This window comes from Dromaius novaehollandiae, chromosome W, assembly GCF_036370855.1.
Source record: "Dromaius novaehollandiae isolate bDroNov1 chromosome W, bDroNov1.hap1, whole genome shotgun sequence".
NCBI classification, from domain to species: domain Eukaryota; kingdom Metazoa; phylum Chordata; class Aves; order Casuariiformes; family Dromaiidae; genus Dromaius; species Dromaius novaehollandiae.
The window spans coordinates 40,685,518-40,699,981 of NC_088130.1; the positions used below are offsets into that span (position 1 = coordinate 40,685,518).

Here is a 14,464-nt window from a genome sequence, read left to right on the forward strand (position 1 = left end):
TTACTGACAAACTTAGACTGACTTTCCATCTTGTGAATTTCAGCATGGTGCTCTAAAGGATATTTTATCTTACAAATGCATTAAGAAAAAAGGCAGCACCATACAGGTGGGCAACTGGGACTTTATTAGGAGAATGCAGATGTCAATCAGATAAAATAATCACGGGGCACATGTGAAACAGATGCTGTCTGTAAAATAACCCAGGGTGCTATATAGATGAATCACTGAAAATGTAATTACACTTGAGTCTTAGGTTATTAGTAACAGGAGCACTTATTTGAAACCCATGTGGTTTTATCCACCCTGCAGTAGTGGAAAACAGAAAAAGGGAAGCTGACATTTTTCAAGTACACCCCCTCATCTGATGCCTCCATTTTCCTTTCCAGAGAATAAATAAGAATCAACAGTACTTTTACAGTACAAAATCCCAGGGAAGTTACTGTCTTCTATTAGTTAAGACTGTGACAGTTCCTACACTTTGAATCTTGTTTCTGTCTGAAATATGTATCTTTACAAAAAAAAGAGGAAGAGTGAGGAGTTCCCACTAAAACATAGCACATACTGCCTCAGCCCTTGCATAAATTCTCATAATTGAGATCAGTTCAGACAGTACAAACAGATGCAAATAATTTAAAAGCCCGACTGCTTTAAAAACCATTTTTTTTAAAAAAAGCATTATTATAAACAAAAATGGCTGTTTGAAAAGGTTCCCAATAAATTTGGAAGATAGAAAGCATTTTTAGCAGCACTAGAAAAAAAAAGAAATTTTTGGAATTGTCCAAGCTTAACTTAGCTCTTCTTCTAATAAAATCAGCTTCTTTCAGAGCAGAGTTAGACTAAAGAATTGACATGTTTTAAAAGATCGCACATAGTATTACGGAAACCCTGTAGGTCTGTGGGCTCATTTTACGAGGGGCGATGAGTTCCCTCTTTTACTCCCTGCAGCAACAGCAGAGGGTATGCTGCAGTTCCTGGCACAGGGCAGCTCCAATCCCCCAGTGACTCTTCAGAAGAGGTTTGTTACTAAGAGTATGTAATATAACAATTGACTATTTTGTACACACACACACGTGTGTGCATATACGTATACACACACACACACATATATACATGTATATATATACACACACACACACTCTTGACTGTTAACAGAATATAGATATGTTCATAAAAAATCTACACATTAGGGACTATTCAAAGGTCTCTAAAACTCACGGGACTTTCGACACTAGCTTCATTTAGCTCCATACAGGTTTTTTGTAAAAAACAAACCTACATGAGCCTCCCAAAACTTAGCAGGAGGACTATATGTTTAATCTGTATCTAGAATATACAGTTTGTTTTTTTCCCAGACATCTCTGGACCCACTAATGAGAGTATTCCAAAATCTATGGCCATTTATTAAGACTGATTTTTATCCTTTAAAACTAGTGGTAAAATAAAAATAAACAAACAAGACTCCTCGTTTTGCATGCTGTTAGGTTTTGACACAAACCGGAAGCAAGAAAACGCAAAGCATGGCTCAGGACACAATATTTAACATCCTACTCCATATTTAGGTTTCAGCAGTGCTATGTGTCTTCACTTTGCATGTAATCGTTCCTGCTTTGCTCTGTCAGGTACGTAGCACTCTTTCTAAGTACCTCTCTGAATGTAAATCATGTAAGACGAACAATACAGAAATTAGACATTGACTTACTGATTCTATTCATGTTTTTAAACTACGGGAACATTTATAACATGAACGAAATAAACAATCGATATCCATCCTTGCAAAAATTCTGATACAAGAGAGATATTTGGTACAAAGCACCAAACTGGGAAACCTTGAGGCTGTTTAATAACCAACATGAGCTCTTAAACTAATTTCCAGTCCAGCTTTCCACCATAAGCTATAAGAAAAGGAATCCATTCTACCTTTTCATACTCGGTATTGCTAATTGTAATAAGATATTCAGGCAACAGTAATAAAACCTCATTCTAAATCTGGAGGGAACTGATGAAAGCAATTACAGTGAGGGCTTGGTACTGTCAAACTGTCAAGTTTCAAGCTTAATGTAATTCTTTAGAGTTTAAATTTTTTCTACTCTAGAAGGAAAGGATTGCAAGCCGTTTTCTGTTGAGAATGCAAAAAGACCAAAGAAACAGACCAATTAACTGCATGATGCTGAAACACGACATAATGCACCAGTAAAATTATACGTCACGTCACAGCAATTCTTCAGGAAGGGAACCCATCTTGCACTCTCGGATATTACTTTGAGAAAAAATCTGACAAGGGCCTTGTGGCTTTTAGCAGGGAGAGCTAGAAATTTCAGAAGTCTGGGAAGCAGTTCATTTAAATTTTATCAATTGTTTCTGTTTCTCTTAGCCAGAGAAATGTTCCGTTGCGGAGGAAACAATGAAATAATAAAATATAATAGTGAGTCATTAGGTTTAGTCTGAATGCTGCCGTTTATCAGCAGAATATACTCTGCCTAAAGATTTTTCCTACAGCTGCTTTGCAGCATTTGCACTGAGTATTATTATAAAACATACAACAATGTTCAATAACTTCTCAAGATCTTTTAGAGTGTGGAACGGATGACTGAATAGCACTCCAGCAATTACCAAAGCCAGGAATGACAAATTACCTATCAATACAACAAGAGCAAAGAAGTAAAGATATTTATAATTTTCCATATAGCTGCAACAACAAAGTGTAAAAAGAAAGCAATTTTTTCTCATGTTCTCTACACACAAACACACTAAAGTTGAACAAGGTTTGTGATTATGAAAAATGTCAAGCTGCCAAAATGAGGTGCAATCTAAACCCTATTTATATCAAGTATGACGTAGACGGTAGCACTGACAAGACGGCACCTAATACATGCTTCAGCTCATGCCCACTAGAGTTAGCCCCACAGTGACAACAGATCGTCCATTAACGAGAAAGTGCCACTGAGTCTATACACCAACTCAGTCTTTAGCTTCTCAACTGAAGCTCCATATGATGGTGAAAATCAGTACTAATGATGACTGGATGCACCATGAAGCAGATCTCTCACAGAGGGTAGATTATTTCATTACCTGTTATTTGAAATGCTCTGTGAAACAACGATCAGTCACTAGTGAACCTGAACTGGAGCTGAACAGGTGGCAGAGGAGTCAGTGAGTAGAAAGCAACAAATAACGACCCACAAAGTCAACTTTAGCGGAAAAAAATATTCCACTTTGACTTTTCTTGTGTTTTAATTCTACATTGAGGGAAATAAGATTGTTTTCTCTTTTAGAAGTACAGTGGTGTAAGGCACATTAAGCTTAGTGAGGCAGACAGTACAGCGTGGGCCCAAACAAGGTACCTAGATAAAGCTATGCTGGGCTGTTGGAGATACAGAGCCTTGGTAGGAACGATGCCCGGAGAAAACTCGAGTTCAACATCTCGGAGTGTGAAAGTGCCTTCTATACTATTTATGTTGCATCTGCTTGCCTCAGGCAAAGAGAAGATCTGGCCAAATTATAAATAAATCAGCATGGTACATGAAGAACAATTAAGACTCTGATAAAACTTGCGTTAATGACTTTGGCTAGTGAAGCCTGCTGTATTAAACTTTCCTCTGTTAGCCAAAATGGTGACAAAAAGTAACGTACTAATTTGCAGCTATGCGACTTTTTAGGGAATGAGTTAAAGCAAAATTGCCAGCAGACTACAAAGGTAGAATGCAGTCAATATAAAGGCAGCTGATAGGCATAGTATCATTTGCTGCTCAAAGATAAGATGCCTAAACCTACAGAAGAGGAGGCTGTTTTGGATGACTTAAAGTACTTTTTTTTTCTTACAGGTGCACACAGTTTGATTAACCAGTACACATAGTTTAACTAATAGATGTATTTAACTATTTCCCTGTTCATAACAGCAAGTGGACTAAAAGCAGATGAAAGAGTTGATACACAAGAAACAAAGAATAAAACTCTGATCGCTAAAGCTGTTGCAAAACCATGGCAGAAAGAAACACTCATTTTCCCAGACAGAATGTGTGTGTTATGATGTTATTTTGCATCTTGTAACCATCCCAGAGCAGTCTCTGGTATTATAAAAATGAACAGATTCAGAAGGCTTGGAATTTGGACTTAAGGCTTATCAAAACTACACAGATCTTGTTAGGGCCCCAAATGGAGCTAAAAATCCTGAAAGAATAGACCTCTTGCACGATTTCGGTATATCTGCTTTCAAAAAAAGGGAGAAAGAAAGGCACCCCCACCCCCCTTAAAGGGGACTTTTACAGAATGGGCTGAAAAATGGTGTTACGTGAACCTTCAAGACAACTCTTTTGAAGCTTGGCTCAAAACACAAAAGAAGGCTTGGGTGCAGGGGGAGGAGAAGGAAAGTTACTATTTTATCATAGTGAGTCATTCATCCCCAGCACTTCTGTGTGTTTATTAAGTGTCAGCAATCACAGATTAGACAACAGAAGTGTGATAAAACCGGGCCTGATGCAAGTGACTGTTCCTAGAAATCACTCCTTACAGAACATGCTTAATTCAAAGATGTGATTTTTTTTTCTTTTAATCACTGGCTGAAAATACAAAAACTCTAGTGAAACTGTCTGTGGTGAGCAGCCCAGATCAATACAAGGCTAAGAGCTAGAATTAAATCGATAAAGAGAATACTGAGGCCAAAGATAATTCTCTTTAAAGCAAAAAACACAGGTGATTCAAATTCCCTCAGAGATACTGCCCTGCTCCACTGGAGTTTATTGATCTCCTGAAGGCTTGAACTTGATGAACCAATCTGCCACTAAAATGTCTAAAAAGAAAAATGGAAAATAATCTTGTCCAGTAGTATTACATTGTTGAGGGAGCTGCCTTCCGGGCTCCCCATTCTCTCCCTAACTCCCCCCATCCCATAATTTGAAGGAGGTAAAAGCAGCCCCAGAGGAGGACGAGCCACAGGGCCGCTGCCACCCGTTACAAGGTCCAGGGGATTCGCTCCATCCTGGCACACCAGCAGGCGCTACCTGGGACACTGCTCTGCATCACCACAAAACTGCATTTTGCTGCTCCATGGATTCTTGTAATTTCTGCCTACACCAGCAATATTATGGCAGTCCCTACTCCAAGACTATATGTACTATGAGTAGAAACTGAAGTATTACAAACCCAGGTGAGGGAAAGAAATGTATGGGTCTCCTGAGGACCACTCAAAGCAAGGCAAGTTTGGACAAAAATCACATTTACAGAGAGGCTGTCACTGGCAGTCTGAAGATGGCTGCCGGAGAGAGGTGAACAGACGTCATGCTATGTAGTAAAAGGGAGTTGTTATTGGCACAAGTTTAGAATAGTCACATTGCATATGTATGTGTAAGCCACAGTGGCTTATGCAGTTTGTCCCAAATGAATGCCAAAATTGCCTACTTTCCCACCATGCCTCTCCATGCATTTCATTTATTGCTTCCTCCCCTGTCTTCCAGCAGTCCAAATGGCCAAATCCACGCACTGGCTCTGACGTGAACAGGAACACAGTAGCTGGCTGGCATAAACCCAGTCTGAGTCCAAATTGGGAGAAGCTGGATTTAGGCCAGCTACAAAATAGGCAGCTTTTGGTGGCAGAAACAGGCTTTAAAGGTTATGTACACCACACTCTAGCAGAACCTCCAACGCATGATGCATTGCTACCCTTTCCAGATGTGAACTCCCTTAATGGAGAAGCTAGTTCCAGAATCACTAAAGGCTTTGTTGAGTTAATATGTTAATAGTGCTTCTTTGTGTCATAGAAAATTAAGAAAATCTTCCGAAACCCCCTGGAAATCAACGTGCCCAGCAAACATGACAACCCTAACAAAGATTCTTCAAGATCTTGAAAAGAGCACTGGGTAAAATAATACAGACAAGAGTATTGGTAAGAAAGTTATTATTACAAAAGAACACAATGATAAGTAATGCATGCTGCAGTGACAAATGTTTTACAAGACCAGATTCCAACTCTACCATTCAAAGGAAAAAGAAACCTCAAATAGGAGATTTGGAAACAGAATCTTCCAACACATCTTGAAGCCAAGTCACTAAGAGGTGCTCAGCCACCTTGTAGCCTCTAGGCTCTAGCAGTCATTGAATCCTGCAATATCTTACCTCCACAAGAAGTCTAAGGAAATTGTTATGATCCATAGACCCCCTGAAATTGTCCCCTGTGTCACAGCTATTCAAAGAGCCCTCTACACAAAGCAGGGATTTTAAAGCCTAGAAAGCTCATGGTATCTGAAGTTGGCAGTTACTGAGCAAATGTCTTTGTTCTTGCCAAACCTCCTCGGAATAATGTAGATGTACGAAGCTATTTAGACGTGTAGCCAGTTGGGAGTTTTCTGGCTATGTTTTTAATATATTTTTCAGCCAAATCAGAGACACACATAAAATATCCATCCGTAGTAATTACAAGAAAAGTTGGGAAAATAGGGCTTTGGGTTCATAGACCAATGACCTAATTACACTCGCCCACATACAGCGTTTTTCTTATTTGTGGCAGATATAAAATGGCTAGCATTCTTCATTGCCTGTCTTGAAATCTGTTGTGCAATGTTCCTGTCATCAGTGGTGCTCTGCTCTTTCTTAGACATGACTGTGTTTTAGTGACTAAACCGTATATACTGTCAGAAAGCTGTTATATTTCCCTCAAACTTAGATCTGTAATGTTTGGGAAGGGAGGTTAAAAAGGCTTACAAAATAGAACGGTATGTGACACTGTTAGGCATTAGTCTTGCATTTAATATTTATGAATATTACAACATACTGCACCTGGGCCAGACTTGGTCATGATCTGCAGGAACAGACAGCAAAATCATGCAAGACTTCTTTTGATCACGTGGGTGCATCTTGCTCAGTGTAGCACTGAAGTGGCTACCATTACCCAACATCAGCCTCTGAACCTTGTGTCTTGTGCCATCCAGGTGCTGTATTTCAGTGTATCCGAAGTCTATCCGGAAAAATGTATGAGGAACTAACCATTTCTAGTAAAATGTATGTTTCCAGCAGTTAATTTGGCAATTCCAAAAACTCTGAATGCAGATGATACTCTCCTTTGCATCTGAGCTTTTAAAAGTGTCCTCCTCTTTGTAAAACAAAGTCCTTGATTTTCCCATTAAAACATACCAGATACACCACTGTATAATGGGAAGTGTCTAACATATGAAGGACACACATATATTTTATATGTTTACCAGACACAGAAAACACAGATAGTAAGCACTGACTTTAATTTGTTTTTGAAGAGTCTTGTCAGAGAAAGGCGCAGAAGAGTTGTTCTATTTGTTGCTGTGTGGACAGCCTTTACTCTCTACTTTCTCAATTTCTGTTATACAGTTGAACTTATATTTCTGGGCAAATACACTAGATAGAGTCTAAAGGTAAATATTAAACCAATAACTGACAGATGAATAACGAGCCTTTTCTGAGACAATCTTTTATTTAATGCTAATAGCTTTGGTACATTAATCACTTAATGTTTGGGCTTGAACTTCTGCCCTAATGGAAACTTATTAAGAGAAACTAGTCAAATCAAATGATCAAACATACCTTTCTCTATATATTTATATGTTAAAGTAGTATTTATGAAATATTTAACTGGAGCAAGTCTTCCAATTGTCCAATTCAGCCATGGCTTAAAAGTTAATGAAAATTTCCAACAGAACTGCAAAAGACATGTAAAAATAACTTTGCCTATGTTTATCATACCAATTCATCCTTACATGCTATTTTCCAGCTCAAAGAGTTAATTTTTTAACAGAGAGGAGTGTATCTTGGTTTCTGTCAAGATAAACACTAGTGACATACAGTGCACAGAAAATAATCCAAAATGACAAAACTGATTTTAGAAAATGACATTCACTAACATAGCTAATAGTGAGTAATTCCGGGTTGGGATTTACCAGATTTGATCTGAACCATAAACTATTCGTTGATTTACAGGTCTATGCAATAATACTTTAATGTGACTGTGGCAGATTTCCCACACAAAAAGCTCATTCTAAAGACAACTATTTCCTTAGACTACTAAACAGTGTCTCATTGTGCTGATGATATTGTCGGAAATGCAGGCTTTTGATTAAGGTGATTAACATTGAAATGAAGACAGATCACATTTTTAACTCAGTTGGACGAGATGGTGTTAATTTTGCATAAAGATATTAGGTTGGATATAACTCCCATGGTTTGATTATTTATAGATGCATTTCACAGAATAATTAAAAATTCTGATTCACAGAAAATTCTCTGTTTCTGTTGTCCCTTCCTTATATACATTCTCCATATAGTGCTTGGATGATTACTAATATCTCAGACAGCAATAGGCAGGAAAGGCCTTCAAAAATGCATGCTGTATTATTACAGTTCCAAGGACTAAGCAGCTTCACCTTCTTTCCATCCAGGCTCTCCATATGCAGTTGCAATTCAATGCTGTCAGCCTGCACTGGCATTAATTTTTCAGCACCGAGTATGCAACAATTGATTGACTGATTCTATAAAGATTCCTATGAGTGAACAAACCTCCTTCCTCCTTCTGGTTTTGGTCCACATACCTCGTTTTCTACCGTCTTGCCCTCTGATACTGTTTTCGATGCTATAGTCACTTACTGTTGATGCACAAACAGCTGAGCCAGCACAGCAAACTCCCCTGACTTCGGGCCCTGCCAAGACTGTAAGAGCTCAGCATGAAGAAGCAGTTCAGTGATCCAAAGTTCCTGTTGCCTAATCAGTCCTTTCACCCTAGGCAGGAGGCAGTCATGCTTCTGCTGTGGTTTTGCAAAAAAACATGAATTATATGGAAGTACAACGAACTATCAATTACTGACCCAATTTGCAATGCTGGGAATCAAATCCCAAAGAATCCACATGATCAAAGAAGAATTGAAGGTTGCAAGTTTTACTGCTGTATTTTTACTGGAACACAGTTTACTCCTCCTAAAATCATTCACATTAACACAATACTTGCATGGTCTGGAGCTGTTTAAACAATACCTCATTCTGCAATTGAACATTTCAAGAAAATTAGCCAAGTAATAAGACAAAGCATTTTCTTAAAATATTAGAAAAAGTTTTGTAAATTTAACTTTTGACCTTGGAGCCTTAAACTAGAACAATTTGGAAATCAGTCATACAGCATATCTCTTTTAAATATCAAAAAGCATTTGTAATGGATTTTAGAATTAAGTGAATGAAAACCGCTATAGAATCTGTTAGGAATTATCAAACTAATGTAAAGAATTTACTCTTATGCAAAACCCACCATTTAATTTCTTGTGCATTTAGCCACAGGCATTAGAGAAGAAATAACATCTTAAGCTGAAAGAAGTCAGAGGATAAGGACTTAATTTAACTTGGAGAGTAAAATGTGAAGGTAATAAATCAGCGCAGGGCTTGCATATAGCACAATGCATATGCGGTAGTGCATTTGTTTTTTCCACTCTAGATCCTGCTGATGGGAAATCTGAATGCGCATTGTTAAAATCACTGAGAGCAAAGTACAAGCTTACAATCGTGTTGGCACGACTGAGATTTAAATGGATGAATTTACTGAATCTTTTGCTGTCATTGTCCACAGCTTTCATAGAAAAGGTTTCAGAAAGGAAAGAATCTTTGGTTGCAATCCAGAAAAGTTAAGTCTCCAGGAGAAATTCAGACAACATCAAACTGTAATTTCAAAGCAATACCCCCTGCAAATTGTCACAGGGCTCTACCTTCAGGCATGTCACCGAGGCACATCTTTAACCCATAACGAGGGGGAGGATGTGAAAAAAGATCCATTCTGAAGGAGACAAGAACAGAGTATGTCTCAGCAGCAAGGGTTTTTTTTTACTTAAGTGGACAGACAAAAACTTCTGCACTCTTTTCTTCTTCTCTAACAGCATATTCTTGAGTGTTATTAGTGGGGTCCCTCAAAGAAATAAGTCTCAAAACTGATGGCATTCTCCTTCTTGGAGCACTTGTTCCAAGCTATCTGAGGCCTCAGTGGTTTGAAGTTTTTCTCTGTAATTCTGCGCACTGGAATCTTACACATGAAGAATAAAGAAGGGACTTTGGATGTAAGCCCATTCCACCAGGCTGCGTCTTAATTTGGCTCTCTCAGTCGTGCTGAAAACAATATTCTTCATAGCAAGAAACTGCAGTAAGATTAAAAGAGGTGAAACTCCCCCAAACATGCAGTGAATGTCTCAGTCTGTACAGAATGAATGTCTCAGACAGTACTCAGTCACAGAGTACACAGGATTTAACTGATGATTTGAGAATATAAAAAACAATCAGAAAAAGAAAATCTGATATTGAATGAGCAGATGCACATATCAAAGTACAGTAGTTCTGTAGGATCCCATGGGGGCAATGAGGAGGCTATTCCACTGCATCTAACCAGTGACCTAACATCCTTACCCAGGGACCTGGGCAGAAGGGCGAAAATATGGCTCCCCTCTTCGGCCAGCCTTGCACAAAACTGTGGTCTGGAGCCTGCAATTCTCTGCCCCTTGAGCCTTGGTGCATTTGCAGCTCCTGCATCCCTAAAAGTAACACCCTGGCTGACTCGCCTTAGTGTGCTGTGCAACAAAGTGATGGATAGAAACTCTGGAAAGGCACTGAACATTACACAGGGCTGCAAATACAGTCCACAAGAGCCTGAAGATGACTCCTGTGAGGATGTGTGGCTAAAAACCCAAAGAATAAATTGTGCAAAATGCTCACATTGAAAAGATATAAACAGGCTCTTTGTAGTATATGGTCAGCTGTACTGAACTTACAAAAGATGCATACATGATATGAAATGATATGTCTGAAACTCTGAAAAGATCCCCTAGCACTACTCTTTTGGCTGCTGCTGCCAAGAGACAGCCGGGATTGCTCTCTTTATTACATTGTAACTAGCTGAAGAGCTCTCCTCACCCCTGCCCTGGATGGAAGGAGAAGCAGCACAGGAAGTCGAATATGCTCTTCTTTCCTACTGTATGCCTTAACTATATTCACAAACCAGTTTGTGTGTTATGCTTACAGGAGCACTCAAACATCTATCTATACCTTCAGACTCACTGAAAGCTAATGGGACTTTGGTTCCTAAGTGTCTAAACCATGAGATTTAGGTTCTTTAGTGTTTTCAGTGCTTCAGAAAACTGTACCCTTTGCTTACACCCAATCTGATAGGTCAACATTACTGGAGAACTGCAGAATCAGACAATACGGGAAGCACCTATTCATGCTCTCAGAATACAAAAAATATGTCCTGACATCACCAATAAAAAAACCTAGTAACGCTACTGAAGAAGAAAAAAGTAATTAATTTCAATGCCATTGAAAATAATGCTTATTATCTGCTAAAAGACAAAACTGACATGGAATTATTGCCAAGACTTTGAAGATGTTGCAACATGAGATACAAAAACCCAAGGTGAATAAAGGACCAGATTGTAGGCTTTTAGATCTGTGCATGCTTCCTGATCAGAAGCCACTACATACTGAAAATACTGCAAGGTTCTTTCTACACAGACCAAACAGGAGCTTTTCAGTCATATTAATTCACTTCAGCAGAAACTACTCCTTAAGACAGACAGGGACACCACTCAGCAAAATTAGGATCACTTGAACTGGTCATCTTGCTACCCTTGATGAAACTTCAACATATCAACATGTTCAGCTCAGTTCAGCTCAGCATAATAAACTACGATTCCATGAAGCACAAGCAGGGAAACTGAAGTAACACCAATGGAGAACATACCTTATCTACATAAACCACTTCTAAGGAAACAAAGTGTATGACAGGGAGGCAGGAAGTCCTGCAAGTAAAATTGCCAGAATTTTGCCAGAGACTTCCGCATCTGCACCTATCACTGTATACAAATCTAGCTTTTGTACCGGCTCTCTTGCTGGCAAATGTTAATTCATTTCTCTGTCTACATTGGTTTCCCAGAATACAGCATTAGACAAGTGGTATTAATTTACCTGTAATTCCTCACAAAGGATTGTGAAGATGAACAAGCTCTGTGGATTTAGCATTTTAGGTAAGATAATCTATTTCCTGCTGCACAAGCACTATTCCTCATTACTGGTATTTTTGCAGAACTGTTTTAAATGAACCAAGAGATGCAGCTCCACTCTTCTCTGGAAATGTTATCCTGCAAATCAACAGATAAAACTGACAATTTTCTGAACACATTGTTCAAAAGCTCTTTTTCTTTTCAACTCATCTTTTTTAATCCTATTTCTCACATTAAATTCTCTGTTTTGTGTTGATACCCTTCAAATATTGTCAAATGTTTCCTTTGTTGTCCCTTAACCAATCTATACATATTTAACTTAAAACCACTCCTTATAAATCTGTGGCTCCAAATACCTCTACTGTGTGTGCTGTTCTCTCCATCCCTCCAGCAGTCAGTATCTTTCTGCTAACGAGGCCTCTGGATCTCAAGTGACAGGAGACCTCTGCTTATGCTTCCTGCTTATGCAGGAAAAAATTGAATTGGTCTTTATTGCTGTCAAATTAGTATTCTAAATTCATGCTTAATTTGCTGTCAGCTACTACTTCTAAGTCTGTTTTGGCATTACTGCTTTCCAAGGTTTCTCTCACTCATAGGAATCTGTGTCTCAGATTATTTTTCCCTTGATAGGTTTGCACTAATTAATGTTTCTAAAACGCTTTTTAAATGGAAAGCACTATATAAATATTAAGTATTCTTATCTGTAATGGAAAACATGCTCCATTACCATTGTCACATAAACTTCACATCAACACACTTTATGTAGATTCCTTGGTCACGGACACTTGATTTCCTAAAAAGCATTATGAACTGAATACATTAATAGGAAATATATCTGTGTAGACTATTCCACACAAAAGCTGGAGTATGCATTGTATGTGTTACATAAGCAAAATATAATCCAAACAACTGTATCTATTATTTATGTTTAATATAAACAGAAATTTAGCCCAGTCTGCAATTTTGCACATGCATTTTACACTGATTTTCACTGTCTAAACACTGTCTTATTGAATTACTGACTGCCTAACAATGCTTGGCACAGGGAATTATTAAATGTTGAATGAAATGACATTTGATAAGTTTAGGCAGAGATATTAATTATCAAAAAAAAAAAAAAAAGGCAAAGCCAAAACAAAAAAAAGAATCTCTACTTCTGCTACCAAGTATTTCATGAATTTGGATTTAACGCGTAACATTTTAAATGGTCTATTCCACAAAGAAATGCAAAATATACCAGTACACTTCAGTATCTTTAATCCAAAAGTGATAAAGACGACTGCAGACTGTCTTTATTGCAGATGACAGGGTGCTGCATCCATTCTCACCAGGGGAGCTGATGACATACGGTGCCCTCAGAGACTGGCTGTTCATAGCTGTTGGTGTCACAGTACAAAACTTATGCCCAAGGGGTCTAGAAGCGCTGGGGAGACAAAGGAAGGACACTCACCCAGATAATTCATTAAAGCAGGCAGCAAATGGACTGACAAGGCTTGTTCTTACAAAATGCTGCATGCTTGGTGCTGATCCAGTAACTCGCTCACCATGGAAGTCAATGGAATTGTTCACAGATTTGAAGGTTAAATTTGCGTTTACATATTTTATTCGGTTGGGATCTGCATAGTCAGCGCGCTTCTGGATGGGCCCACCATTCAGCTAAGTTTTCTCAAGTCTACCAGCTTTTGATCTTATTTTTAACTTAGAAAGCACTGCGGCAAATTTTCTGCAAGCTCACTTCAAAAGGAGGTGGATTGCATATCTTCACTTTATCTAGTTTTTCCAACAAAAACCTATTTTATATGTATCTTGCTATGAGACATTTTATCATATTGCGTTTTCTTCTAGACTAGAGTCCCTCTCCAAAATTCAGAGCAGAGAATAAAAAACAACACTTAATCTTCTTAAACACTGTAAGAAAGCCAGTCTATCCAACCAATGCTTGTGTATGAAAGCTTCTACTTGTTGAATTATACTTGTGATGCTGAGTTACTGAACGATACATGTGTCACCATGTGGAACAGCCACTACTCCATTCCACAGACAGTGCGTGATATGTTTGTGTCATATTTTATAAACTATAGTTTCAGATAAACTGCTGGCAGATTGCTTATTTTGGAGATTGTGAAGGCAGAACAGCATACTGCCAATGCACCTCTTACGCTACCACAAGAACAAAAAAGGTGTTTTTGCCTACCTTATAAAACACAGAAGGGGGCCCTAATCTCATATAAAATGTCTAGACTCTGGATAAACAGTCACCAAAGCCAGTGCTGTTGCCAGTCACTGAATTACCACGAAGATGAAGTTGTATATTAATAACATATCACTGACGTTCATGGGCAAGAAGCAAATTCAAGAGAATCTTTGCCCCCTAAATATCAGCCTCACGTACAGTCGCAAACATGTAAGCACAACAACGGCCCCAGGGCTCCAGCCAAAGCCCAGCCAGCTCAGGCAGTTTAAACAGCAGGTGTTTGTCAACC

At 38.5% G+C, this 14,464-nt stretch overlaps 1 protein-coding gene across 6 annotated transcripts in view; it reads right to left on the bottom strand.

Annotated features, from left to right (window-relative positions):
- Nucleotides 1-14,464, bottom strand: part of LOC135324407 (DNA repair protein XRCC4-like) — a 191,396-nt gene that overhangs the window by 11,352 nt on the left and 165,580 nt on the right. For 4 of the 6 annotated variants that reach the window (XM_064500616.1, XM_064500613.1, XM_064500612.1 and 1 more), the window contains one exon: nt 13,181-13,404. The exons of the other annotated variants lie outside the window; for them this stretch is intronic. In XM_064500616.1, coding sequence (XP_064356686.1) covers nt 13,191-13,404 — 214 coding nt within the window. In that variant the 3' untranslated portion in view covers nt 13,181-13,190. Of the gene's footprint in view, nt 1-13,180; nt 13,405-14,464 lie in introns of those variants that run through there. 6 annotated transcript variants of the gene reach the window in all.